This window comes from Musa acuminata, chromosome BXJ2-6 (genome assembly GCF_036884655.1).
Source record: "Musa acuminata AAA Group cultivar baxijiao chromosome BXJ2-6, Cavendish_Baxijiao_AAA, whole genome shotgun sequence".
NCBI lineage: Eukaryota > Viridiplantae > Streptophyta > Magnoliopsida > Zingiberales > Musaceae > Musa > Musa acuminata.
Window position 1 is genome coordinate 4334631 of NC_088343.1, and position 27372 is coordinate 4362002.

General features: G+C 41.7%; 3 protein-coding genes and 1 long non-coding RNA gene across 12 annotated transcripts; 2 read left to right on the plus strand and 2 right to left on the minus strand.

Annotated features, from left to right (window-relative positions):
* Nucleotides 1–1730: 1730 nt before the first annotated feature.
* LOC103986875 (uncharacterized) lies at nt 1731–9880 on the minus strand. Of its 3 annotated transcripts, none has more exons than XM_065111540.1 (5): nt 8402–9880; nt 4495–4684; nt 4125–4302; nt 2152–4008; nt 1731–2037 (listed from the first exon to the last, which is right to left on the minus strand). In XM_065111540.1, the coding sequence occupies exon 1, from the start codon at nt 9847–9849 to the stop codon at nt 8824–8826; it is 1026 nt and encodes a 341-aa protein (XP_064967612.1). In that variant the 5' UTR covers nt 9850–9880; the 3' UTR covers nt 1731–2037; nt 2152–4008; nt 4125–4302; nt 4495–4684; nt 8402–8823. The 3 variants fall into 3 exon arrangements, with proteins under 3 accessions (XP_064967612.1, XP_064967611.1, XP_064967610.1); XM_065111539.1 differs by having other exon boundaries at nt 4495–7426; XM_065111538.1 differs by having other exon boundaries at nt 4495–7426; nt 8306–9880.
* A 491-nt stretch (nt 9881–10371) lies between these two features.
* Nucleotides 10372–18257, plus strand: LOC103986876 (protein app1). Of its 6 annotated transcripts, XM_065111545.1 has the most exons (11): nt 10372–10540; nt 10643–10879; nt 11747–12078; nt 12458–12583; nt 12812–12884; nt 12976–13058; nt 14640–14717; nt 14825–14878; nt 15726–15860; nt 15954–16374; nt 16450–18257. In XM_065111545.1, the coding sequence occupies exons 3-11, from the start codon at nt 11779–11781 to the stop codon at nt 17931–17933; spliced, it is 2754 nt and encodes a 917-aa protein (XP_064967617.1). In that variant the 5' UTR covers nt 10372–10540; nt 10643–10879; nt 11747–11778; the 3' UTR covers nt 17934–18257. The 6 variants fall into 6 exon arrangements, with proteins under 6 accessions (XP_064967617.1, XP_064967613.1, XP_064967614.1 ...); XM_065111541.1 differs by having other exon boundaries at nt 10373–10540; nt 15954–18257; XM_065111542.1 differs by having other exon boundaries at nt 10373–10540; nt 10643–10845; nt 15954–18257.
* A 1028-nt stretch (nt 18258–19285) lies between these two features.
* On the minus strand, nt 19286–20272 carry LOC103986878 (uncharacterized). 2 transcript variants are annotated; one of them, XR_010487299.1, is made up of 3 exons: nt 20162–20272; nt 19950–20090; nt 19286–19653 (listed from the first exon to the last, which is right to left on the minus strand). It is a non-coding gene; the product is annotated as an uncharacterized LOC103986878 (long non-coding RNA). The 2 variants fall into 2 exon arrangements; XR_010487298.1 differs by lacking the exon at nt 20162–20272 and having other exon boundaries at nt 19950–20116.
* Nucleotides 20273–23785: 3513 nt separating this feature from the next.
* On the plus strand, nt 23786–26333 carry LOC135614320 (subtilisin-like protease SBT1.4). The gene has a single exon (XM_065111547.1). It carries the CDS (start codon nt 23859–23861, stop codon nt 26178–26180), a length of 2322 nt encoding a protein of 773 aa, XP_064967619.1. The 5' UTR covers nt 23786–23858; the 3' UTR covers nt 26181–26333.
* Nucleotides 26334–27372: the final 1039 nt, after the last annotated feature.

The window sequence follows — 27372 nt, forward strand, 5'->3', positions numbered from 1 at the left end:
CATTTCTATAATTATAAAACTGAAACATCTAAGTTTATTTATTTTAAAAATAAAAATATAATTTTAATATTTTAATTGGTGATGATTGTGACGTTGTTGAGAATCGCAAATTATTGTTGTGGATGATGAGAGAGGTGGTGAGAAGAGAGGGCTACTCGACATCTGTGTATGTGACCCTCGTTCAACAACTACGTCGACATCGACATAGATATAGAGTGACATTAACGTTGTCACCAACTACGTCGACACCAACATATATTTTATTTTCATATTTTTATTAGTAAAGTCGAGAACGTTAATTTAAATAGATCTAGGATCGGGATCTTAAAATAACTAACTACAAAAGTTAATATATTATTAATAAATAAAAAAAGATAAGATGGGTAGAAAGAAAGAAAAGAAATCTCTGATGTGCTTATCCTGGCACAAATAACAGTCAGATCTGAAGAACTAGCTTAGCTCATTCATGTCATCCTTTGGTCACCCTTGCACAAGACACCAGCTGGTATTTTTCCATTAACCATTTGAGTTTCGTATAATTTTCGGCGTTGCCAGCAAGATTTTTGTTTGGATTCACGAAGTGACTACTGATCTTCCAAGAAGCAGCCCAAGGTCTGGAATTGTCCATCAAATCCTCCTAAGAAAGACATTTAGCTCGATGGAAGAAGTGATTGAAGAGGAAGACAGGTTCATGGCTTTGATGGTTGTTACACAGTCTATTTTAGGGACCATTTAATATCGAAATCAGTCCATTTTTTATCCTGTTTCCATTTCTGTGATGTTGATCATGACATTGCAAGCTTCTTTGTCTGAAAGTGATTGCTGTAAATCACTTCTCTTCCTCTGGAGATCCACAGGCTCTTATCTTCGATGATAGGATTCTGGGCCACAAGTTGGCATGGAGAAGGAACAAAATAGCAGAGGAGGCAGATGAGCTACACTGCAGTCTGTCACTGTCAAGGATCTGCTCATGCATTTGACACCTAATTATGTAGGAGTACCAGTTTCAGCAGATGCATGAGGATGTGCTCTTGAAAGCAGCTCAAACAACTTCTTCGATTCATTGTGGTCAGTAGAGTTTCTGCAGATTCTTTGATGAAGATCTTAGTCTGATGTTGAGGAACACATTTACAGTTCTTAGCCAGTCATTAGGCTTTTGCTGCATTACTGACAGATAAATTGTCAGTTTACATATGTTTCAGGAAAACAATAATGGATGGAGAAAACTAAGAAACAAGAAATTGGAGTTCAAAAGAATATGACAAATTGGATTAGTCAACATCACCAGTCTCATCATCACACAGCATGAAACTCAAGAGGACAATGTCTCGATCATAATTCATTGAGCTGACCTAACAAGGGTGAAGTCAAATTCTACCAAATTGAGTAGAAACATATCAAGTCAACCTGATTGATAAATGACTCTGCTGTTCATGTAGGTTTCTTCCATCCAACATGACAACTTGTAACATCATCAACTTGTTCTACCCTTCCCTGAAGATGTTCGTTCCAGAAGTCAAGTTGCTGATTATGAATTGTGACTCACATCCTTCCATCACTAAAATCCTTACTGTAATCTCACACCTCCATTTTGAGGACACAATGTCAGTGACTGTTATTTCAGCTGAGCAGTTCCTGCTGACCTTTTGAGGATGAAGACAAAGGCTACTGCTGCAGAAACATGCTTCAGACCAGGAGGATGAAGAACTCCCTGTGGTGAAGAAGAGTGAAGAAGAAATCACATCTGCTTGTGGAATCTATTCACAAGGTTGACAAGTTAATCTACATCTTGTTTCTTTCAGTTTTTGGCATGTTCAAGTTAATCTACATGTTCACACATAAATTGCTGAAATGAGTCTTTTTACCCATCAAAGCATCCAGTTTGGATAACACATTAATCAAAATATCAATTCATTCTATTGTTTTTGATATTCAAGAATCCTTCTTCTGCAATTGGACCTTTGTGGTGGCAGCTGCAAGCCAGTAATAATGGAGCGACTCGCAGAGATGAATGCATTATGGAGTCCCAAGTCATGCCTGTCTCAGCCAAAGGAATTTGGAAAAAGAGGTGAGGAGAGAAAGAAGACTGCAGATAGGCATTGCTACTCTCAAAAAATGAAGGCCATAAGGGACCATCACAAAGAACCATACCTGAAACTTGGCACAGGCTGTGTTTGTGTTGCATTTAAACCAGCAAAGCAGATCAACAAGGAAAGCATTTTCCTACTGACACTGCAAGTCTGTACATTTCCTTTGTGTTGGTGTCTTGTAGCAGTTCTTCTCATGCTCACAATCTCTCTACCTTCTTTGCTACTGTCCCTCTGTCTGAACAATATTGTAGACCAAAATAAACTACTAAATCTTCTGTAACTTTGCTTAGAAACAGCACACAAACATAATAATTCATCCATGTCCTATAATGGGACAAGGTTCATTCTAATTAATCCAATAATACATAGAAGTCACAACTATGGATGATGAGATATCTTGAAGAGCCATGTTACTATTTTTCAGAAACAATATGTAGATTAAGATCTTGCACATGAGATGAAAACATATCATGGATTATCTTGACTCAATGGTTTTAGAATAAAACAAAGACGTGAATCCAATCCAAGTGGACTTAAGCATGATATGGATTCTATTCTCTCGAGAACGTAATTATGACAAAAAGGTGTTTGAAAAGAGAACCCACATGCTCTAGTTAAACAAAACAACTACAACATGCTTAGGAACTTTGCGGAAGAGAGGCATATTTAGGTCATCAACTCATGTTGGCTTTTTGTTGGAACAAAGAGTGGGCATGAGGTTGGACTGTGTGATTACTCCAACACTTCACATACCCTCTGATTAATTTGATGGCCATGTGGATTGTGGACCAAATGAAGGGACCTCAAAACTGGGAAGGATTGTTTCCAAGGAAGAGAAACTTAGACAAATTATAACTTACAGTATTCATCAGTCCAACAAGCTAACACTTAAAACATCATACTTAATTCAACCATGCAGATAATGTAAAATGAACATGGAGCTGAAGTAACCTCCCTGAGCTAAGGTTTCTTGTGGACTCTCTGAAACGAGAAGCATGTCCTGAAGCAACACTGATGGTGAGGAGCAACAACGAGCACATACATACTGCTTCCTGATGCCCAAAGGCAACACCAAAGAAATATGAACAAAGAAGACGATCTCTATTTAGGTAACAGTGGACCATGAATATGATCACAGTAAGGGCACAGCTTTTGACACTCCATAACACCCCAAGTTCCATCCCATGAGCTGGTGAGTAGAAAAAGAGCAACGAGGTTGTCTTTATCGGTGATTCAGTGTCTTATCTTCTTCCTTGTAATGTGACTTCTCCAGCCCACAAACACCCATGACAAGAAGAATCTCACGCCCTTGTCTGCTGCTGCTGCAAGCAATAGATGATAACTCCCTCAACCCGCTGCAAGTGAGACGTCATGCCACTAACCATGTGTGCTTCCCTTGCCTCAGCATTCTCTCTCTAGCTCTGCATTACATTCCGTGCATGACACACACTACCATATATCCAAGTGTTCTGAGACTTCAACCTAACGGAAGCTGCAGATTCTCCATTCCTGCATTGACAGAGAGGGAGGAGGATGGGGAACTGCCAAGCATCAGAGGCAGTGGTGATCCAGCACCCTGGAGGGAGGGTGGAGCGGCTTTACTGGCAGACGAGTGCCACAGAGGTCATGAAGAACAACCCGGGCTACCACGTTGCCCTCATCACGCTCTGTGTCGCAGCGGAGCAGCAGGAATTGCTCATGCTCGGCCAAGTGTATTGGCTCATCACCTCCCAAAGTTCTGATCTGTTGATTCCACAATGAAATTTGCGATCCTTGCTTGTTTAGCTTTCTAATGTATTCTAACAGTGAAAGTCTGCTGATCCTTTCTTGGTCAGAGGTCATGGTGGCTCTGAGGGCAAAGAAGCATGAGAAGCTCAAGAAGAGGCAGGATGAACTGATCAGAAAACAGTAATAAGACCTGCAGCATATATCAAATGATCAGGTAGATCTATTGTGTAAGAATTTCTGTAGGACTTGTAAGAATGAATTGGGCCAATAGAATAATATGCATCAGAAGAGTTGAGAAATTAATACCGTCAGCTGTTTGAGGGCGTTCTCAATGGTTTTCCTATTCTTTAGGTGATGCAGGTAAAATAGCAGGACAGGGATCAGCTAAGGAGCGGCACGCAGATGGCAGCGAAAGCCCAACACTGGCATCCTTCTCTGGAGAGCATCTCAGAAGTTGGAAGCTAAATCTTTTGAACATCTTGTGCTGTTCTCAAGACAAAAAAAAAGATCAGATTTCCAGCATGAGATGATCTACCCATCTCATGGAAGAGAATATCATTGTGAAGATAAAGCTACAGTCCATGATGTGATCAGCAAAGTTCAGAAAAAATGAGGCACATCATAACATCATGATCTAGAACTTGCAAAAGATGTAATTAATGATACTGGGCATTACCTTTACTTGCATCTGAGACAGTGCCAATCACTACCAACTTCAATTTGGCTGAATCTGAGATAGTGGTCTCTGTCATCAAGAGTGTACCTTGATATTATATGAGCTCGAGGAAGTTTCTCCTCCTTCATTGCAAGCAACATATCATAGAAAGGCTCCACCAACAGTGTCCCAGGGACTCCATACGCCTTGTCTGTAGAGCACCAAAAGATGCTGCTAAGGCTTTTGATCCTTTGGTAGATTTGCTCTCTATAGAAAAGCCTACTACACAGTCATGCACATACCAGAGATCAAGTATAGACAAGCATGAACAAGAAGCATTTGAATCTCAAGTGCATCAAATCCTTTATTGGGTGATTTAAACTTGGTGTAAAATCCTCCTCATGTCCACTACTATAATCTCTCTCAAACAGTGGGAAGAAATTAGAAGTAATATAACGGTTGATTATTGTATTTACAGCAAATCCTAAAATTGGAATATTGAAGTATGGATTTTGTGGTCAAACCATGAAGCACTTCATGAAATCAACTATTTTTTCCTGCAGTGAATTTCACGGAAGTGCTAAGACCAATAGAAGATCCAAATTTATGATCTTTCTACACTAACAATGTGCCATGTTATCAGATCCATTGATTTGATCCACACATCCCAGTTTTACTTAGCAATTCAAAGAAAAAAAAAAAAATTCATGGCTAATCTGCCATGGTGCACAAGTATGGTCTATAATTTGAATCAGAACTTCTGAATCAATATTGGCCCAAATATATGTGATTCCTTCATCAAGAGCCTGCTGAAATATGTCCTTGAGTGCCAAGGCTTCACATAAGAGAACAAATTTTAGGACTTTTCAAAGGACACCTTGCAAAGATGAGCACACCATCAACACTTCTTAGAATGCAGAACACTCTTATCACCTAAATTGATGTAAGAATAATCAAAATTCAGGTTATGCCAACTCAACCAAGTCTCAACAAACCCAAGTCTGCCTTTGGAGAGAATGGCCTTTAGAGTTCAACTGAGCTCGGAGATCCTTGGTCATACTGGAGATCCAAACCATGTAGAGTTCACTGGTTCAATTCCACAAAAACAGCTTCATTTCTGGCTTTCTACACAAATATTTGCAACAGAGGCTCAAGATCGTGGTGTTGGGCTTAGCGAAATCATCACCTTCATCGTGTCATTCACCATCAACACACACACACAACAAAATGAGGGAAGATAACTGACAACTGATCCTCTGAAGGACCAAATATATATGGAAGCAGTATATTTGAAGAATGCGTTCAATATAATCATTAAAAAAGGTCACAAAGAAATACAAGATGTGGTTCCAGGATATTCTCATATCAGTTTCAATAAAAGCAATGCAAGAAGCAATCAGTAGCTTCAATAGATTTCTTGAGCTATATCTGTCAGACACATTGGTGTGCGCCTGACTCAAGGAAAGTATGCTCTGTATATTGATTTTCATATGAAATGAACAAAAGAAAAGGATACCAAGGTATCAGAGTGAGCTAATACTTGGGTCTGACTGACAATCATCGGAGAAATTGGTGCAAGTTCACAAAGAATTTGTACACTGTAGAGACCAAGTCCTCTTTGCGGTTGGTTTTGTCCATTTCAATCTCTCAAAGCAATTAATGTCAGCTTGGAAGTTCCTGTTTATTTTCCTAAAAAACTGGAAAGTTGCTGAAGTCAATATCATACCAGTTATACCTATCTATTCTAGACCATCAATTACACAGACAAGCATCCTATATTAGTCATTAGTTTACTTGTAAATCAACTATAGAACACAACAAAAGATCTCAACATTTCTAAGTCCATTAGTTTGCTTGTAACTTTGAAATAGTTTTCTATTTCACCCTTTATCCAAATTCTTGATTAGCTTGATACAATTTTCTGAATGCTTCACGTAATGCTTTATTACAAATCATTAAATAAATCCTACCAACTATGGACACTCTACCATCAACCTTCTTTAACAATTTCATGGGGATGTTTTTATTTGTGTGTCCAGTGTTGTGTGCATCGCAGATGATCCCAGATTGAAGGTACAGTCAAGAATGACAATGATCGAGAAGACTTCTACACGAATGACTACTACAGGCTATCGGTAAAGCAACCATCAGTTTTGCTAATCATACCTTTCCACATTTACATAATAACAGAACAGAGGAAAAGAAGAATAGGTTGGTAATGTGCTCATATGGTGGAATGGAGTCATGGCCAACAACAAAAGGAAGGTATCTGATAGGAATTGATGGGAATGAAGTATAGTGGAACTTCCTACTTGAATTCTTTTCGTGTAGTCTATGCTAGGGACAGTATCCAAAATAGTAATATTGTTCCATGATAAAAAGACAAATCACAATATACATGTTTATGCTTCTCCCTTTGCAGGGCACCAAAAAATCTTCCAAGATTTGCCTCAATATACTTGCAGAGAGGCTGGTAGTAACAATTAGCCAATTTGATTATAAGGACAAGACATCAATCAACTAAGCCAATATTTTAATCTAGAACAGTTGAAGCATTCAAATTTATGGGAAAAGCACAAACAGTCACTGTAACTCAGGCAGTATTTCCAGCAATTAGTGTGTGTTTAGGAAAGGAAAAAAGCAACAAAGTTCTTCTGACATGAGAGAAGATGAACTGGTTGATTGAGGGATTCTTTGTGAGAAACATTGCTTTAACGAGAAGCTGAATTTTTCTGCAAAGATATTTCTGATATTCAATATAAAACTTAGCTTTCTTGTGAACAAATAGAGCAGAATAATTTCCACAATTTTCAACCAGACACATATTTTCCAACTATGAGGATTATTTAGGACAAAATTTCTCCATTAATCGAAGGTTCTATTTCTCCTTCCTCTGATGAAGTCGATTTGAATCTTCTACATCCTCTTATTGCATGTCAGCTTGAAAAAGTACCTGTTGTTTAACCCAAGCGTCAAATGTCAGAGATTAATAAGCCAGTACTCTCTTAGTAAAAGCAAAAGTGAGATAGAGCTCTTTTATTGTACATCTAGTGTGAGTAATCAACATAAGCCAGGAAACAGTTGGCAAAAACTAGAGATCATAAAAAAAAGGAAAGTTAGTGTCATTCTATACCAGAGGTCAGTGAATTGTAGAAAGTTTTTCATAGCAAGTGCATCCCTAAATACATGGCAGGCATTTTATCACTTTAACACATAGATACAAAATATGTTTAAACCAAGGTTCGCTGTACCATACCATACCGACGTTTCGACTCGGGCTCGGTATGGTACGATACCGGTGTACCGGGCGGTACATCAGGGCGTACCGAGCGATACACCCTGGTGTCCCAAACAATTTTATACCAGTGTACCGAGCGGTACCAGGGTGGTCTGCGTACCGCTACAGTGCTACAATGATCACAGCTTTCAATGTACAATGAAATTAGCATTTTGACAAAATGATCAACTTTATCATAATGCATAAGATAAAGACATGATAACATTCCATATCCCATAAGTACCTGATATGCTAACAAGAAAGTATTACTACCAAGAATAGCACATGTGAAAAGAACCAAGTTTTTTCCTTTCCTGCAATTGTTTAGTTCCATAGTTCAATTGCCAATAACATGACCACTAAATTGTATTTTATTTTGATCCCTTTATACATTTGTCTTATATAGGCCACACCCCATTTCTTAATTACTGACTGTTCATTGCCAAGAGATTATATGGACTGAAACCAAAAACTAATTATGCAACAGTGGAATAAAGACAAGATACACATCATTTGGTTGATTTTCTCATATAGTTCAAGAAGAACCCAAGTGACCTGAAGAGAAAAAGGAAGTTCATGTGCAAAAGCTTGTCAGCACCATTGAACACATTGCTGGCTGAAATCAACTCCAATAGAATTAGATTATCAAACCTGCAGTTTTCTCCCCCTTTACCACAAGATGGTAATCCGATGAACAGGTCAAGTTGCATCATTGAAACAAATTATCAACAAACTAGATCCAGAGAAGTCCGCATTTGCATCCTACTCACAAATATGAAATCCAAACCTCCCCCCAGTCTTTCTGGAAGGATATATCTTTGCTAAAAATCTCAAGAATTGCATCTTCCTCCACATCAATTAAGTTCCCACATTATACATCAGTGTTTCTCTTTACAGATGGCAACCCGTTTCAGGATGATCCTTATTGCATCCTTACCCCAATTATCCAGTCTTTCTGAATGATCTCTTTGTCGGAGAACTTGAGAAGTGCATATTCCTCAACAGAAATCAGTTCTCATACACTACATTAGTGCTTTTCTTGTATGAATGATAACCCCTCTCAAGATGATTTATTAATGTAGATCATTTGAATCTGAATTCAACTTCCACCAAGGTTTCTTATCTCCCTCTCCCACCAAGCCCAGGCACCCATCTTCCTCATCCCCAGCGTCACTGTCATCATCAAAAATATCACTTTCGCCTTCCTCTTCCTCTGGCATATGCCTCCACTCTAATTTCTTCAGTAAATCCCGATCTTTCCACCTGCCCACTGCACTGGCCGCCTCCTTCTTTGCCTTGCCCGAGACTACATCCTTCCATGACAGCGCTGAATCTGCGTACCTCTTCAATGCCCCGTCGCCCTCGTCCCCCACCACAACCGTCTTCAAACACCTCATCCTGGCCTCTCTCATCACTCCAAGAAACCCGGAATCGTCCGAGACCAACACCAAGCATCCAACCTTCCCCCGATCCATCGTCTCCACCATGTGCTCTCTCAGCGCCCGGTCGGCCGCCTCCGGTCGGTCATCGACAGTCCGGACCACAACCCCAGCCCGGCGGAGCTCGTCGGCGAGTCCGTACCCGACTTCGGGGGTCAACAGTTCCCTCGCTGCCTTCTTGTACTTCTCCATCTTCAGCGACAGCGCGGCCACGAGCCGGACCCTGCGGCCGCCGGTGGCCGAGTCGATGCGGCGGAGGCGCTTCTCCTGCTCGCGCTCGTGGATCTGCCTGAAGTGGTTGACGAGATTGGCGTGGGCGAAGAAGCGGCGGCCGCAGACGCGGCAGAGGTAGGAGGGGACACGGGAGGGTTTCGCAGCCTCGAGGTGGTCGGCAGCACGGCGTTCGGCGCGAGCGGCACGGACGGGGGCAGGGAGGTGGCGAAAGGCGTGGTGGTTGGCGTAGGCGACGGAGAAGCGTAGGGGACCGAAGGAGGCGGCGGCGAGGTGGAGGCGGACGGCAGCGTCGTAGGGCGGGATGGTGTTGGGCGGCTTGTTATCGAGGTCCCAGAACACGGCGACGGCCCGGGAGGAGGAAGCAGCGGTGGCGAGGGTCCGGTGACGGGGGACGAGACGGAGGAGGCGGCAGGGGGAGAATGCCATCCTTTCCTGTGCCCAATGCTTTTCGATCCGACCCACCAATCGGGACTCGGGTCCGGTCCATTTATATATCCAGGTCGCGCCACCGACCACACATTTCGATTTAGCTACATAAGCTAAATACACAAAAAAAAAAGAAAAAGATTTTGGGATAAATAAAATAACGAAGAGGTATCAAAAAAATAATATTCTTAATTAAAATAAATATTCTATATTTTATTTTAATTTTATAAACTCTTCGAATCTTAAAAATGAAGGTGTGAAGTTTATATAGAAATATATTAGCTTATGACGGCTTATTGTTGTGATGGTAGAGATTCTTAGAACATGATTTATTGGTGTTGTATGAACCATATCTTAATTATTGGCGCAAATGCATTATTATTTTCAAGCTTTTGAGATGATAGACAAATAAAAATCATTTTCTTGATGCAGTTAAATACAATAAAATTAATTATTTGCGTTAATTGAATATGTATTTACGTGTAGCAATCCGTACCCGATAACTTATTTTGCTATGCCTATACTCAGTTAGCCCTAACCCTATATTCTTCGCTGCCTCGCCGCCTCTCCTCTCCTCGGCTTTGCGTCGCTCTCCTCCTCTGCTCGATCTTTCCCTGGACCGATCTGGCGGTGGAGGATCTCGGGGAATGTGAAGTAATAGGCGAAGGATCCTTCGTGACGACAGAGAACCGTAGGTTTTCAATTGTTCTTTCATGTTGTTCGATTGTTTCTCTGTATCTTTTATGCTTTTGTAGAGGATTTGTACGCGTTGACTATCGGTAATCTTTTGTAGAGTCACCAGCCTCCCGCCCACCACCGTTTTCTCTTTACCGCTCTGGATCGGGTTTTTCGTCAGCCCGATCATCCTTCGGTACCAAGCATTCTGCGTTTGCTGAGCGTGCTCCTTCACCAAACTGGTTGTTATTTGTTGTTGATTTCACGTTTAGGGGCGGCCCACCTCTGATCTCTCTTCCCTCTTGTTGATGCGTGCGAGAGGTATCCTAGATCTGTGGTTTTTCACTTGTACTTGGTAAGACTTCAGTTAATTTCAATGAATTTTTTCAGGTCCAATATTTCGTTTAACCCAAAGATATCAGGGTAAAATACCTACTATAACTCGAAATCCAGAGTGTGGAATAAAATAATTTGTTCTTTTACATAGTTGCTAAGGGGATCTACGCATTTCCTTTAATTTCTTAATATTTCTTTGCATAGATGACAGGGTCGAATTTTTGTTTAATATTTGATTTTGAAACATTCGTAGAGCATCATGTTATCAAGACCATTTTTAACAGAATCAAGTTTGACAAAACCAGTATACACAGAATGGAGTATGGTGTCTAAAGGAAAGTTGTCTTTATGATCTTTGAAGTCTCCAGGACTAGGAGAACTAAAATCTATGTGGAGCTTAGATTCTCGACATTCTGATAATAACATTTATGTAAAAAATTGAACTGGGAGCCTTTTCTGGAGATTCCCATCCTTTGACTTTAGGATTTTAAGGCATTTTGGAGCCGGGTGGTTTAGGATATGAATATTCTTTGTATCATTACCTTTTCTAATGGGCTTCTCTTTTCTTTGAAACTCTCAAGGATTTCATATGATGATTTTAGCTGTATGAAACTAGGTATGGAAGGAAGTAGCCTGGATGAACAATGTGATGTTGCTAAGTATTATAATAGTTCAGATTAGTGGAAAAATGAGAGTACACTTGTCCAAAGTTTTATGAAGAGCTTGTGGAACCACATTCTTAATGACTTCAATAATTTTGTACACGTCTTAATTCCTGAAGTTCCCATCGCTATTTCAACACTCATGAATTGTCTCAAGTATGTATTCAGTCTGTGGTTGAATATTTTAACCGTTTTTGAGTTTATCCTCCTCTGTGACTCTGCAGGGTAATTAGCTACATTGGAATTACTCTCATCCATGGCTGCAAAAGTTGATCCATCAGCTTCTGCTGAATCTCGCCGTATGCAATATACTGGATCTATGTCTACATCAGCAAACAGTCCTAAAATCTCCATGTTTGGAGCAAAATCTGGATTTGTTATACCAAAAAATAAACTGTCTGGTTCATTGGTTCCTATCTTCCAAAGGGGGGGGAAATTGGAAGGTGGTAATTCTGTTAAGGAAGAAACAACTAAACAAGTTCAGAGAAAAACAAAGTGGGGACCTGATCTTACACTGGATGCTGCTGTCAGAAACGGAAGAGCCTTAGCATATCAGGTAAGTTGTTTAGGGTTGTAAAATTTTTTTGTTTGGTAACTCCTGTTGTCTTACAATGACTGTGATTCTTGTTTCATAGTAATACTTCTGTGAACATGTATCAAGTTCTACTAGTCTATAAATCTGTTTGATTGAGCTGACATGCAATTCCATACTAATGTATTTGTTATTATGAGATATTCAACATTATACTACTTGTCAAGATTTGAAAATATTGAGATGCAACTGTTATAGTTCAGCTTCAAATGAAAGAAATCCCCACTCACCTTTTGTTTAGGGGAGACTTCTAACTGTTTTCTTCAGGCATTAGATGGAAAAAAAATTCTCATAGGAAGCTTGAACTTCCAGGTTACATTAAGTGATATTACTTCCTGAGCAGACTCGACTGGAGCAAATTACCCAGCAGCTGAAGCATGGGCATTTGGAGATAAAAGATAATCAAAGCCCTCTTTCAATAAAGCAGAATTTGGATGATGATTCTGATAGCCACCAGATTGACAAAGAGGTAATGAAATAAAGAAATTTTCTGGCCTTTTTATAGGGGCAAATTGCTATGAGTTACTTTGCCAATCCTGTAGCAGTTGCTGTTCCCTATTCTCTTGGTCGAATTTCTGCTAATTGTAATTGCTGATGTGTAGAGGACGCCATAATTTGGTTTCTGCTTATTCCATTTAGGGGCTCTCTATATTTGACAACTGTATTGATTTTCCTTTCTATCTTGTTGATTCTTAAGTCTAAACCTTTAGCGTGGAATATGCAGACCTCAAAGCTAGAGCTTTTGGAGTTGGAAAGGCGAGAAGTTATTGGTAATTATTTTATGTTTCTCAATTTGTTTTCTTTTCCTTTGTTTTAGAGTTGTAAGTTGCATCTTTCATATATGATTATTTTTATTTGCAGGTGAAATATTACGTCTGAATCCTTCATACAAACCTCCTGCTGATTATAAGCCATTACTGAAAGAAGCAGACATCCCCATTCCTGTAAGTTCATTCCATCATACATTTTTTGCTCTGTGCTGCTGCCATCTTAATTGTTCTTAGTACTTATGAGGCAAATTTATTTAGGATTAATGCTTACATGCTATGGCCTCTCTTTGATGATGTTGTGCCAAATCATGTTCCAAAATATGTTTTATGCATGCTGCAAAATGTTTGATGTTGTGCCAGATCATGCTTCAAAATATGCTTTATGCATGTTGCAAAACATTTGATGTTGTGCTAAATTATGCTTCAAAGTATGCTTTATGCATGTTGCAAAAATGTTTCCGAATGTGAATGTATCTTGTTCTTGATATGATGGAGAGAAGGCTCAGGATCAAAACATTAGTAGATGTGCTGCTAAATTATCCATGTTCAGTATGCACTGTGCATGTCTGGTTCTTTCTTCATGTGCACAGCAGTCAATATAAATCTACCAAATGACTGCTAGCATCTTAAAAAGCAACCATCAGGGTTTGCATTTGTGTCTGCATGTGTTTGCTTTGGGCGCTTTTGACAGTATCCACCTAATGTTCCATGTGGACTACTGCATATGTGGTGATTTCCTATGTCTGGTAAAGGTAAATATTGTCTTAATTTTTTTTATTTCTTCTCTCTTTTTCATTTCGGCTCTCTTCATCTTATTTTGGAATTGCTCCCTCAAGTTGTCTCCTTGTGCAACTCCTCAGACTACTACATATTTTTATTACAACTTTTCATTTCTGTCATACTATTGAAAAGCTATTAGCTTTTCTGGTATGTTAAATGTTTATTAGTTTACACTCCCTTTTAATTTTCTTGATTTGTGTCAAATTCGTTACTTATTTTTTGTGTTATCTAATGATATCTTTCTGCATATGTACCTGTATACAACAAATGTGCAGTGCAGTCCCCTGCTTCTGTAGAAATATTACTTTGGATATTTGGAATTTAATATACAATATTTATGATGATGTAAAAGGAATCTTTTAAGTTAGAAATTTTAGATGCAGAGTTAAGACAGAAGGTATGTTGGATTCCAGTCCATACAGCAAAACAAGTGGACAACCTAAAGTAAAAATGTTTTCTCTTATAGTTTATTTGATCTGTCTCTTCTCGTGAATTTGTTCATATCACATTGATAAATGCAATTTATTAAAGCATCATCATATTGTGACTTTCTATGTTTAGCTAAGTCTAGCTTATCTTTTGCTGATCAAGTAAAAATATTATTTCTAGCACAAAAGGGTGACAAATTGTCGATCAGATTGGTGATATTCTCTTTTCTTATTGAGATTCAAGGTGTGTAAAAGCCAATTATGGAAATGTTTGAAAGTGCAAAAAATTAATATTTTAAGCCATGAAGGTGACAGTGGTAATGTCATTGCCCCTTATTTTGTCAGTGCAGCTGTTTGCTTCTTAAGGTGCAAAGTGGTACCTATATCGTTGCTAATCTAAGCATCATAGCTATCTTTTCTTAGCAATCTTTTCGTTTCTTTTTTGGAAGAGAGAGAGGGTATTGGAGAAAAAAGGAGGTGGGGATATAATTAGGTATGTCTCTCCATGTTACCTAATTCCTCTGTTTTCTTTTTATGGCATTTGCAGATCAAGGTGCATCCTGGATACAATTTTGTTGGACTACTGTTGGGACCTGAAAGCAATACTCAGAAGCGACTGGAAGAAGTATAGATTCCTTTGGCATTAGTGTGTTTTTTTTTCCTTTTGGCATCTGAAGCATCAAATTATGCATATAGTACTTGTCTGTAATGCCTTTATTTGTTTGAATCCAGGAAACAGGAGCTAAAGTACGAGTTTATGGAACTAAAAAGGACACAGGGGAGAAGGTGAATTGAAGCTATTATTTTTTTAAGAACAAGCACATTTAATTTTAAATTTGCTAACCAATTTATATTCTGTAGTATATTATCTATATGTTGATTTCTGAAAAGTTCTCTGTTCCTGAATGCGCAATCTTAGAACTGTTGTGCTTTCATACTGGCCTCACTTTTCTTTCTTCAATGATAATTTCAGCATCTCATTAGACCTTACAAAAGAATTCTTGCAATTTATATTTTCCACCTTATATTTTCAAAATTTTAGTTTAGTTGTTACATCTTTTCTATTTTACATGTCTGAGATCATTCTTGTTTCAACTTGATGCCAGGTAAGAATAAATCCCTTATACTCTTGTCATTATTGGTAACCTGCCATTTCACTAGTAATTGATAAATCAGCTTTCTTTTCTGACTTTGTTCCTTTTTGTTTCATCATTTTTGTCCATCTAGTGATTCACAAATCCTGCGCCACATGCTGATTAAATTTTATGATGCTTGTCATGTTTGAAAAATTTCCCTAGTATATGTTTCTAACTTTTACTACTTCTGTAATGTGATTTATATCAGAGATTCAGAAAAGGAACTTTTGAGACTTTTATTTGGATCTCTGTGACAAACCATACTTGATCTTTCTTTGTCATTCCCCTGCTTAACATTTTTGTTTGAGTCATTTAGTAATTAATTTACGTCAATCATTATGCTCAGTGAATAATCTTTATGTATCATTACTATTGCTTGAACTTAATTGTGATTACTCTTTGAAATTTATGTTCGTTTTCATTTAAGGATGATAGAATTGCAACTGTATTTCATTATATCGAAGGACTGCCCTTATACTTGCTATGATAATTTTCAGCTTGAAATTACTCACTCAGACAAAAGCGAAGCTGTGGATGCTTATGAGGAGTTGCACGTTAATATCTCAGCAGATACATATGAGAAAGTTGACACAGCAGTTGCACTGATTGAATTGCTGTTCACTCCAGTATCTGTGAGTTTGCTGCTTTAAATATTTTTAACAGAATTCTCCTTTGTCTTTCGGACCAATTCTATAGGCTCAGCCTACACTTTCATGGTTTTTTAGGGTACCGCTGCTGTGTCTTCCACCAGTTCAACTTCTCTCGTCGCCAGCAATTTAGATAATGCTGATGTGAATTTGAAGGAGATGTCTTCGAGCTACATGATCATGACTACAGCTGATGTTAATCAAGGTGTTGCACCGCCCATATTACTGACTGCTCAGCCTAGGCCACTGCAGTATCAGCCATTTACTGCTCCTTGGCTCCCAATTGCCCCACCTAATCTTCAGTCACATCTGTCTTCTGGATTTGTACCATCTTTGCCCAACAACTCTGTCCGATTTCCTCCGCGTCCTTTTGGTGGACTACATCATACCTTTGGCTCGATGCAAAGTAGCTCATCAGCTGTAAACTCCGGATCTCAGTTTCCTATGCAAGCTATGCAGCAACCTTTGAATCAAGCTCCACCACCTAATAATCTTACTGGTCAGCAGCCTCCAGCTTATCCTAATATGCTTTCCAATGTGCCTTCTTTTGCTGCTTCACAACCACTTTTCTCAGGAGCCGTGCATGCTTCAAGCCATGTAGCATCCTTGAGTCCACAACCAATGGCCACGGCTCCAGATGCATCATTGACCAGCAGGCCATTAACTACACTACCTCCTGCTGGATGGTCTACTGCACCTCAGATTGTCCCATTGTTACAAAGGCCTGCCTTGCTTCCCTCATCAGCTCCACTGATGAGGCCTCCACTGGTTGTTTCATCACCAGCTATTGCTACAGCTCCTAATGTGCCTTCTAATGTCAGCAGGCCTCCAGCAGCCATTGGCACTCTACCTTTACAACCAAATATGCCTACAAATGAAACCAATAGGCCTTTAGCGACAAATTTTGCTCCTCCAACTGCTTTCCCATTCAGACCAAGTACCTCACAGTTTACTTCAGTTCTGCAAACTGGAGCCCCATTGTCGACTCCTATGCCTTCATCGACTCCAGTACCTCCACATATGCCTTCACCTGCACCTAGACCAATGCCGATGCTTCCAGGCATACCAGCTCCAGTGCCACGTCCACCTGCTGTTTTTCAAAGTGCAGCTCCACTTGGTGGATCTAACCTTGCCATGACTCAAGCATCTGCTCCTTCCCAGCCTTTGGTAACTATAATGGGGCAAGCTCAAATACCCCTTCCGTTGAAATTTCCTGTACAATCTTCAATGCCAGTGCAGCCACCAGGATCATTGCCTCAGCTAGCACCTGTAACACCCATCTCCCTTTCTGGAGTCATGCCTGGTTTCTCACATGTAACCCACCCACCAAATACAGTCATCACCACACCACCCGTTGCAGTCCCAAAACCTCCACGCCCAATTTCTGCTGATTTTACGTTTCGGCCACTTGGTGCACAAGTTCCTGCATCTCCAACACCTCGAAGGCCCAATGTTCAGACTGCACAACAGATGACTGCTGTTGCTGCACCTCAGCCCCCGTCTTTCAGACCAGCTTTGCAAAATTCAACTTCATCCATCAACGCTCAAGGGTTTCCTAGGCCTTTAGCTGTCAATCAAACAAATCCATCTCAAGCTCCTATTCGCCTGCCACCTTCCTCGGGTGTTCCTTTTTCAGTTGATCTGACCATGGTACGGCCTCCTCCAAACCTTCCAGCATTCTCAGATACAAACTCCATTCGATTAACTGGTCCATCAAGTCAAATGGGACCAGGCTTTTCCTCGGCTGCCCAATCATCTAATCCACCTCGCATGCCTGCCTGGTCTATGCCTATCATACAAACATCTCAGAATCAGTTGCGACCTGCGAACAGACCAAACAGTCCAGCCGTTCCGATGCAACAGTTGGGTGCTAACCATCCTGGTTATATGGCTGGTGTAGCCTCATCAAATGCCGGAGGGAATCAGATTTATGATCCTTTCTCACCAACGTCAGTTTCATCCGCACCTAGAAAGGCAGAAGAAAATCATACTAACATGAGGAAAACAGAAACAGATGCAGAGTACGAAGATCTCATGACATCTGTTGGTGTCAAGTGATTCAACCCATATGTTATGGTACTAAGTGAAGGTCTCGGCAAGCAGTCATTATATGCCACAAGGCTCTCGGAATATTTGGGTCCAAGAGAGATCAGATTCCTCAAGAGTTGCCCAAGAGTCACAGATGATGAACTTGTATAAGAGTTTTTTTCCAAGGGACAAAGGTAGGAGATGTTCATTATACTTTTTGCTATTACTCGTATGTTGTATATCTGCACAAATATTAAGGGCACACTAAGTTCACAAGGTATGGTGGTTCCTTCATAGGATTAATGTGCACAAATACTCCAATTTTAACCAGGTTTCTATATGCTCTTTTTCTTTTGGTTTTTTTTACGACAGTGGCTGTCAGAACTATTTGCTTTCATGTATCTTGATCGATCATTTAGGGTTTCCAACTTTTGTTTTTTTTTATTTTTATGGGCAGTGTTTGTCAGAACTAACATTTGCTATCATGTATCTTTGATTGATCATTTAGGGGTTCTAACTGTTGCTGCATGATAGTCTTTAAACCAGGTGGATGCATATAGGTGAGACATTCGCACAGGGCGGCATTTGGCATTTTGGTGAACAAACCTTACCTTGGTGGGGTAATATATATATATATATATCCCATCCAAAGTTTCTTTTATTTTGGTAGCGCGTCTTTTTATATTCTCAAAATGAAGACCATATTCTACTAATTGGTACAATTTCTTCTTTTGTTTTGAAATTGTTGTGGTACAGTTTTTCGGTGCATCTTCTTGTAAAGTGTTGGTTAATACTTTGATACCTTAGATTAAATATGTTATGAAGTTTTAGATAAGTCTAACATAGCAATGCTTGTAACCTTGTGTTCATTGTGCACCGTAAGGCCTCTGCATTCTCTACTATCACTAGAGGCTTTGATTTGACCAACTTTATTATGCATAGTTATCTAATCTGGACTCAACCATCGTCCATCTTAGCCTCATGTCACTGCATCACTAGTTGAATTGTTGGTTTACCGATTGGATTATACATTTAATTGAGTATTATATATATATATACATATATACATATAAATATTCATGCAGCTATGAAACAGAAGCAATCTGTAGTTGGAACTACAGGTTTCCTTCGACTTTTCTAGGTTATATATGGTACCCATTTAAGAAAGTGATCCAAATAATTCTTATCAACCATGCCGAACAATGGCTTAAAAGAGTGGCTGCCAAGACAATATTTTAGGTTTCCTTCTCCTATGGTAAAGAAGCCTTTTTATACATTGTATAAGAAATAGAGAGGAGGACAAAATATTAAGAGATCCGACGGAATTTTTCAGATTTCCGGTTTGATTCCGATCTGACCGCAACAGCCTAAATTAATTCCTATCCGATTTAATACTATCCATTATATTCAATAAAAACAAGTGTAATAATATTTCCGGGCACCCAAACATCAGATGAAACCATGAGATGCAGCGCGGTTTTATTTGGATGGACGTGCCACCTCGAACAAGCACTGTTCACATATCCTCCGATTAGTCCGTCCCGATCTTATCGTAGTTTCCCTTCTCCACCTTCTGCTGCTTCCTCTCCTCTGACTCGCCGAGAACTGCTTCCTTGGCGTCCTCCACGACTTCCCTGGCGCTCTCGCCGACTGCTTCGGACTTCTCCCTGGCTTGCCGCAGGAACTCTTCGGCCGTCGACGTCGCCTTCTCCACCACTCTCTGCGGTTCATCCTTCTTCTCCGCGCAGTACTGCAAACGGCGGAAGAGGGGGGGACGTACATGATTAAACAAGTTGGTAACGTAATACGGAGTCGATCATCTTCTTCCCTTCTCGCTACACCATCAGATCTATCACATCTTTTTCCGTGGAAGGTATCAGGTAACCAGATCAGATGGATCAACGGATTCAAACTAAAATCATATCTCATGCAACTGAGATGAGAGCAGAATCCAGCATCAAATCCCATCCCAAACAACTACTGTGCGCGGTACCCCTTCATCAGATCTTGCAAGATGGAACCACGCAGCAGGCGGCGGAAACTTACCCTGCGACCGCGTGCGTAGTCGCCCAACGCAGGCAGCGCAGCGGACGTCGTCGACTTCAAGGTGGAGGATCGGCATCCACGGGCAAGAAGGCTGCTCATCTTCCTTCCAAGGTTGATCTCCTCGTTTCTCTGCTCACATACCTATCGATACGATGCGCTCAACGCGTTAAAGAGGGGGAGGAGGAGATCGAAAGAATCCAATGCTTGCTTACCCGATGAACGAAGGTCTGCACTGCACGTGGATACGAAGGAGAAGGGGAGAGGGTTCGGAAGTCAGCAAACGTGGCCGTGGAATTTGCATGGCACGTAACGGCAGTGAAACTGATAGCTTATTTCCTTGAGAAAAAGGCAAAGAAACCTTTTAATCTCCATTAAGACCCATTGGACGTAAAATTTACTGTTTTAGCTGAATAACTTTTGTTCAGAAGACAAAGAAGCCCTAACAACAATAACAATACTTCAGGCATTTATATTTAACGTCTAATACGTCGAGGATTTAAAGTCATACTTGAATTCAACGTCTTGCCTTACCATAAATTTGATACATGAAGATAAGAGGATTTAGTAATGATTATACAAAAATCTATTGCGAAGGCATATTCAATAATTTTTTTTAATATTTCAATCATAAACTCAACTTGCTCAAGAGAGATTATATAGTTTACCTAACTTGGGTTATTATTATTATTTATAATCGGAGAGTTAATTTATCGAGTTACTTTTTTTTAACGATCGTAACTAATTCATGATCATTATTTAGTGTATTTATTGAAGCGGACTCGTATTAATGAGACATGTAAAATTATTCTTACCGATGTTTAAGACGATAGATATCAAGTCGGCATCACTACGTAAGTAACGTCAACCTGATGTGATAGTTGATGGGCATGATGTGATATCAAATTATCCCCAAACATATCTAAAGAAAATTGTATCTTCCAAAACTGCTTATCCAATTAAATAAATGCCATCCAATTCCATCAACTATGATAAGATAAGACACCATATGATTTCTCAAATCAAATACAAAAAGAATAATTTTTACCAAGAAAGAAGAAATAGTTTTTTTGCTCTCCTTTTCTTCTCTAAGCTTCCCATTCTTTTAGCATATATGAGAGGCTATGTGGGTATAATACCCTTTTTTAATCTCTAATTTATTATCAATGAACCGATTTATATCCCAAAGTTGGACACTTACTTCAAGTTTTAGTCTTTTTTTGGCTGTAGGCATTATCTGAGCACTCTTTGAACACACTTAAAAGATCCAATCGACGAGGACGGAAGCGGTGGGCCCAAATGGCGCCGTCCATCCGTCAGAACTAGAAATTATCCTTCTAAGTTGCTGATTACCATTCAATTCAATTTTAGTTCACTAATGTGTGCTAAAGCTATGAAGATGTCAACTACCGATAAAGAATATAAGGATTCCTTCTCTAACATAACTGCACTTTATTTCACGGTTGAGTGCTGTCTCATAACCTACGATGGGACTTGCACGCAAGAGTTGCTTCTAGCACGGGATCATGATGCTATCTAGGTTAGATTGTGATGCGATGGATACGAGTAATGTGATACATGGATCAAGTCAATCTGGTTTGACCCTATATGTACAAGAAGCATAAAGATCGAGGTCGAATAGGGTCCCACGCTCTACTTGATCCTACGAGAATTTTGAACAAATAATAACCGACCACGATTATTATGGTGCAAATGATTTTTATAATCGATTTAATTAGAGAAAAATATTTTGAGATACAAAAGAAATATTCTCATAGCATTTCTCCCCACCTCCCGAATGTGTATTTTAAGAGCTCTCTTGATTAATTTCACATCGAAAATGAACAAGATTAAGATTGACTTATAAGGGTCTGATCAGTATATTATTATTAATTTCAGCTTAAGCATTTTGATCGGTGGTTTAAATCAAACAAAGTTGATAGGCTAGTTAGCCCATCAGGCTCGGGTCATGACAAATCATGTGTTGGCATAATATGTTAGTCATCAGCACATCAGACAACCTCCCACGTTTAGCCTCGGACGGACACATAAGACGCTTTTCAATGCAAAGCCCAAAAAGAGCACATCGAGCAACTTTCGATGCTTAGCTCGAGAAAGACTTTTAATGGCTACACAAAAAGAACTTATCGTACAACCTCCGATGCTTAACCCACGATGGACACATTGGATGTTTTTGTCCATAAAGGATGCATTTTATGCTTTAGATGTTTTTATCTAAGAATGATGCATTGGACGCTTACTTTGAATACTTTTGTGTTTGAAGGATACATAAAACACTTTATATGCTTTTTATTTACGAAGGATGCATCATATGTCATAGATGCTTATATCCATCGAGGACACATCATACACTTCAAATACTTTTATCCATGGAGGATGCATCGACGTCGGAATGCTTTTGTCCATGAAAGATTCATAAAATGCTTCAGGTAATTTTATTTACGAAGGAGACATCACATATTAGAGACGTTTATATTCATAAAGGAATCAACATAGACTTTGGATACTTTGTCTACGAAGGATGTATTGAATACTTTGAGTGCTTTTATCCATGAAGATGCTTACATTTGTGGAGGATGTATCACATTAGGATATCCATAGAAGATACATCATATGAATTGAATGCTTTTGTCCGTAAAAGCATCAAACACTTCCAACACTTCTATATGTGAAGGATGTAGTACGCAAGGAAGACGTTTATGGTCGCAAATGACACATAAGACACTTTGAATGCTTTTATCCATGAATGATATATCAGACGCTTCAGATGCTTTTATTCGTGAAAGATACACGAGACGTCAAAATATTTTTGTTTATAAAGGATGCATATGACACTTCGGATATTTTTGTTTATGTAAGATATATCATGTAACGTGGACGCTTATATCTACGTCGAATATATCTGACGCTTTAAATATTTTTATTCATAAAAAATATATAAGATGTTTTTGTCCAAAAAAGAAAAAAACATGCTTCAAATGTCTTGGATTGTTCGATGCATCAGGGTAGAGCATCATCGCAAAGAGTGCTCGTTGGGCGACTGAGCTACCCCGGGTTGAATCCTGATTGAGACGATCTCTACGTTGACATGCTAATGTATTTAATATAACTTCAATTTATCTTTAATCCCTCATGTATTCACGACCTGTTTATTTAAGCGGTGAATGTGCCGTATGTGTCATAAACTAATCCATGTCGTGTTCTAATCGATGTCCCCACGCCATCATCGTGCGATAAGTCGCGAGTGGGATCGCTCCGCCAGCTCAATCATGCACGCGGTGGACCCCTGCGTCAGTCGCCTCCTTGAGAACGTTTTAAATGAACGGTCACGCGATCCACTGCCACGTACCCCTGCATGCCGATCTTGTGCACCCTGTCCTGCATGAGTCAACGTCAAAGGGACGATCCATCACCGTCCATCAACTGTCACTACGATGTTAAGAAATCATGCGGACGGTTGAGATGACAAGATGAGATGCAATGGACGGCTGTGGATGGTTTTCCTTTGCAGCATTAAAAGTGCATGGACCCCACAATTCTTAAAAGCTCCATAATTGACATCCTACGTGGATTATCTCCCAAACCCATCCGCCTCACCCCCCCCCCCCTTCCTCGTGGAATCTTTGCGGTCCTTTCGACACTACCCCAAATAGCCCTTATTCCATCAAGAAACTACCGAACCGCCACGCCACGTTACCGTTTCGTTCGCTCTTCCGAATGGTCCATACCGTAAATAATGTTCATTACCCCACCCGAAAACCACCCATCTGTCCATATATTCCCATTTTATCCCATTGGCCGATCTGTCTTCGCCACCCCCCACCTTTCCCCTCTTCTTCCTCCTTTCATCTTCTGTGTCCTCTGCCTCTCTCGGACCCGTTTCCGTGATCCATGGGGAAGTCGTTTCGCCTGTACTTCTTCCCCGCCGTGTCCATCCTCCTCATCTTGCCGCTGCTGGGAACGGCGCAGGTAGACACCGACGCGCAGGCAACCTACATCGTCCACTTGTCCCCCTCCCGCAAGCCGGCCTCCTCCCCGTCCCACGCCCACTGGTACGCGCGCACCCTCCGCTCCCTACCCGGCCGGCAACCCGCCCGACTCCTCTACGCCTATTCTCGGGCCGCGTCCGGTTTCGCCGCCCGCCTCACCCCCGCCCAGGCCGCAGCCATCCGACGCCTCCCTTCCGTCCTCGCTGTCCTCCCAGACCGCCTCTGCCACCCCCATACCACCCGCTCCCCTGGCTTCCTCCGTCTCTCCACCTCCACCGGCCTCTGGCCCTTCTCTTCCTTCGCCTCCGACGTCGTTGTCGGCGTGCTCGACACCGGCATCTACCCGTCCCGCGCTAGCTTCGCCGATGACTCCCTCCCCCCGCCCCCCTCCACGTGGCGGGGCTACTGCGAATCGGGGAACGGCTTCAACGCCTCCTCCTGCAACCGCAAGCTGATCGGCGCCCGGTTCTTCTACCAAGGCTATGAGGCCGCCATGGGCCACCCGATCGACGAGACCAAGGAGTCGAAGTCGCCGCTAGACACCGAGGGCCATGGCACCCACACAGCTTCTACTGCCGCCGGCGCCGTGGTTTCCGATGCCGGGTTCTACCAATACGCCCGTGGAGAGGCCCGGGGGATGGCCACCAAGGCGCGCATCGCCGCCTACAAGATCTGCTGGGCCGGAGGGTGTTACGACTCGGACATACTCGCCGCGATGGACGCGGCCATTGCCGACGGAGTCGACGTCATCTCACTATCCGTCGGCGCCGGCGGATATGCTCCTTCGTTCTACCGCGACTCGATAGCCATTGGGGCGTTCGGTGCAGCGCGCCACGGGGTGGTGGTCTCATGCTCCGCCGGTAATTCGGGCCCCGGACAGCGCACCGCGGTCAACATCGCCCCGTGGATCCTCACCGTGGGCGCTTCAACCATTGACCGGGAGTTCCCGGCCGACGTGGTCCTCGGAGATGGCAGCACATACGGCGGCGCCTCTCTTTACGCCGGAGACCCAATAAACTCGACCTATCTTCCGCTGGTGTATGCCGGAGACAGCGGGTCTCGTCTCTGTATTCCGGGCTTCCTCGACGCTGCCGTAGTAGCCGGAAAGATCGTCCTCTGTGAGCGCGGCGCCAATGCACGTGTCGAGAAGGGGAGCGCGGTGAAATTGGCCGGAGGGGCCGGGATGATTCTGGCCAACGACGCTGCTAGCGGCGGGGAGCTCGTCGCTGATTCCCACCTCATTCCGGCCACGATGGTCAGTCACACGTCCGGCAGCAAGATAACGGACTACATCAAGTCGCAGCCTTCGCCCACCGCCACCATCGTCTTCCGAGGCACGGCCATCGGAGCGTCCCCCGCCGCCCCCAAGGTGGCCGCTTTCTCGAGCAGGGGGCCAAACTTCCGCGTCGCGGAGATTCTCAAGCCCGACGTCATCGCCCCCGGCGTCAACATCTTGGCCGGGTGGACGGGGATGAACGGGCCAACGGACCTCGACATCGATCCGAGGCGGGTCGAGTTCAACATAATCTCCGGCACCTCCATGGCGTGCCCCCATGTTAGCGGCATCGCCGCCCTGCTCCGCCGTGCCTATCCAGATTGGAGCCCAGCTGCCATCAAATCCGCCCTGATGACCACGGCCTACAACTCAGACGACTCCGGCGAGACCATCAAGGACTTGGCAACCGAAGCGGAGTCCACACCTTTCGTTCGCGGTGCCGGCCACGTGGATCCGAACCGCGCGCTCGACCCCGGTCTAGTGTACGACTCGAACGCCGACGACTACCTCGCCTTCCTCTGCGCGATGGAATACAGCCCGGCGCAGATCGCGGTCTTCACCAGGAACGAGATAAGCGTTAACTGTTCAACTGCCGCATTGGATAGCCCCGGCGACCTCAACTACCCAGCCTTCTCCGTCATCTTCTCGTCGAACAGCGATGTCGTGACCTACAAAAGAGTAGTCCGCAACGTCGGAACCTCTGCGGCGGCGGCATACGAAGCGCGGGTCTCCAGCCCGCCCGGCGTGGACGTTACCGTCACCCCGAGCACGCTCGTGTTCGACGCCGTCAACGAGAGCTTGTCGTACGAGATCACGTTCACCTCTTTGGCGAGTCAAGCAGTGGCCGGATCTTACGCCTACGGCTCCATCTCATGGAGCGACGGTGATCATGACGTGAGGAGTCCCATTGCAGTTACATGGGACCAAAGCCTGGTTTCCTCCATTTGAGCAGGAGATTCCTCTGCAAGCTGAGAAGAATTTGATCAAGGAAGCAGAAAAAACTTGTTCAGCTCTATGGAAAGGAATCGTGTAACATTCAGAAGTCGCTTAAGCTCTGCAACAATTTACAGTCAAATAAAAGCTTAAGGATCTGAATCTGAACCTGTCTCTTCACATCAAATAAATGCTTGTCGCTAAATGCATGAGATGAACACTGTAATTGGATCCACGAATTCTATTTGCTCTGTTGCTATAAATCAGACTGTTTCTTGTGGCAGACAGATGAGCAGTGAGCAGTATGCCATGAAATCCACAACTCACTTATAGTGCAGCAGAGACAGATATGACAATTTTGAAGCTGATTCAAGTCAGCATGTGAAAGAAAAAGATGTTCTGCCTCGAGTGGTAAAAGTGATATAAGATTATTAACAAGGAAATGACACTGAAAAATGAGCATTTGGATAATTAACATGGAAAAAACTAAACCATTGTAGCATTCTAAACCATAATGGAGAAGCTTTCAGGATGCTTGATGCAAGAACTATACCATGCATGCCAATCAGCACTGGAACATGTCTCACATCAGTTGAGAAAGGCCCCTAAAAGACCATTGGTTAGATCATATCCGAGTCAAGTGGCGCACAATCTATCATTGAACAAATAAGAGAGAGACTGCCACAATTCCACTTCTTTTCTACTTATCAGATGCAAATATATGCTGGATTATATCTACTAGACACCAAAGTGCAAAAGATATGTTACTCTGTAGCTGCCAATATGCAGTATGCATTTCTTTGTACCACAATGAAAAGAGAAGAAAACAACAGAGGCTCCATTTTTTTGTCATTTGATCACTATGTACTTATAGCCATGCAAATAGTTAAAAGCGTGAGCGAGGAAAAGTGAACTTCTTGCTACAAGGTACCTCATAACAGTTATACATTTGATGTTCCAACAAAGCAACCAGTAATTTCATCTACTGAAGTTCTAGAAAGAAATTCCAAGGAAAAAATAAACTAGCAAGGAAGATGAAAGAAAAAAAGTTGTTGAATAAAAGAAAATATCCATCTCTAAATCGAAAAGCAATGTTCTTAAAAGTTAACATAGCAATCACAGGGTCATCCTGAAACCATTTAAGAGGTTACACTGGTCATTATATCAATATTCCAAGTCAAATGATTTTTATTACAACTTCATAATG

What these genes read in the sequence shown, in the direction of transcription:
- LOC103986876 (XM_065111541.1), top strand. Translation starts at nt 11,779, where the DNA reads ATGGCTGCAAAAGTTGATCCATCAGCTTCTGCTGAATCTCGCCGTATG. An exon ending in GGAAAGGCGAGAAGTTATTG is followed by an intron (nt 12,885 to 12,975) that starts GTAATTATTTTA and finishes TTTTATTTGCAG; the next exon opens with GTGAAATATTACGTCTGAAT. An exon ending in AAAAGGACACAGGGGAGAAG is followed by an intron (nt 14,879 to 15,725) that starts GTGAATTGAAGC and finishes GATAATTTTCAG; the next exon opens with CTTGAAATTACTCACTCAGA.
- LOC135614320 (XM_065111547.1), top strand. Translation starts at nt 23,859, where the DNA reads ATGGGGAAGTCGTTTCGCCTGTACTTCTTCCCCGCCGTGTCCATCCTC.
- LOC103986875 (XM_065111540.1), bottom strand. Translation starts at nt 9,849, where the DNA reads ATGGCATTCTCCCCCTGCCGCCTCCTCCGTCTCGTCCCCCGTCACCGG.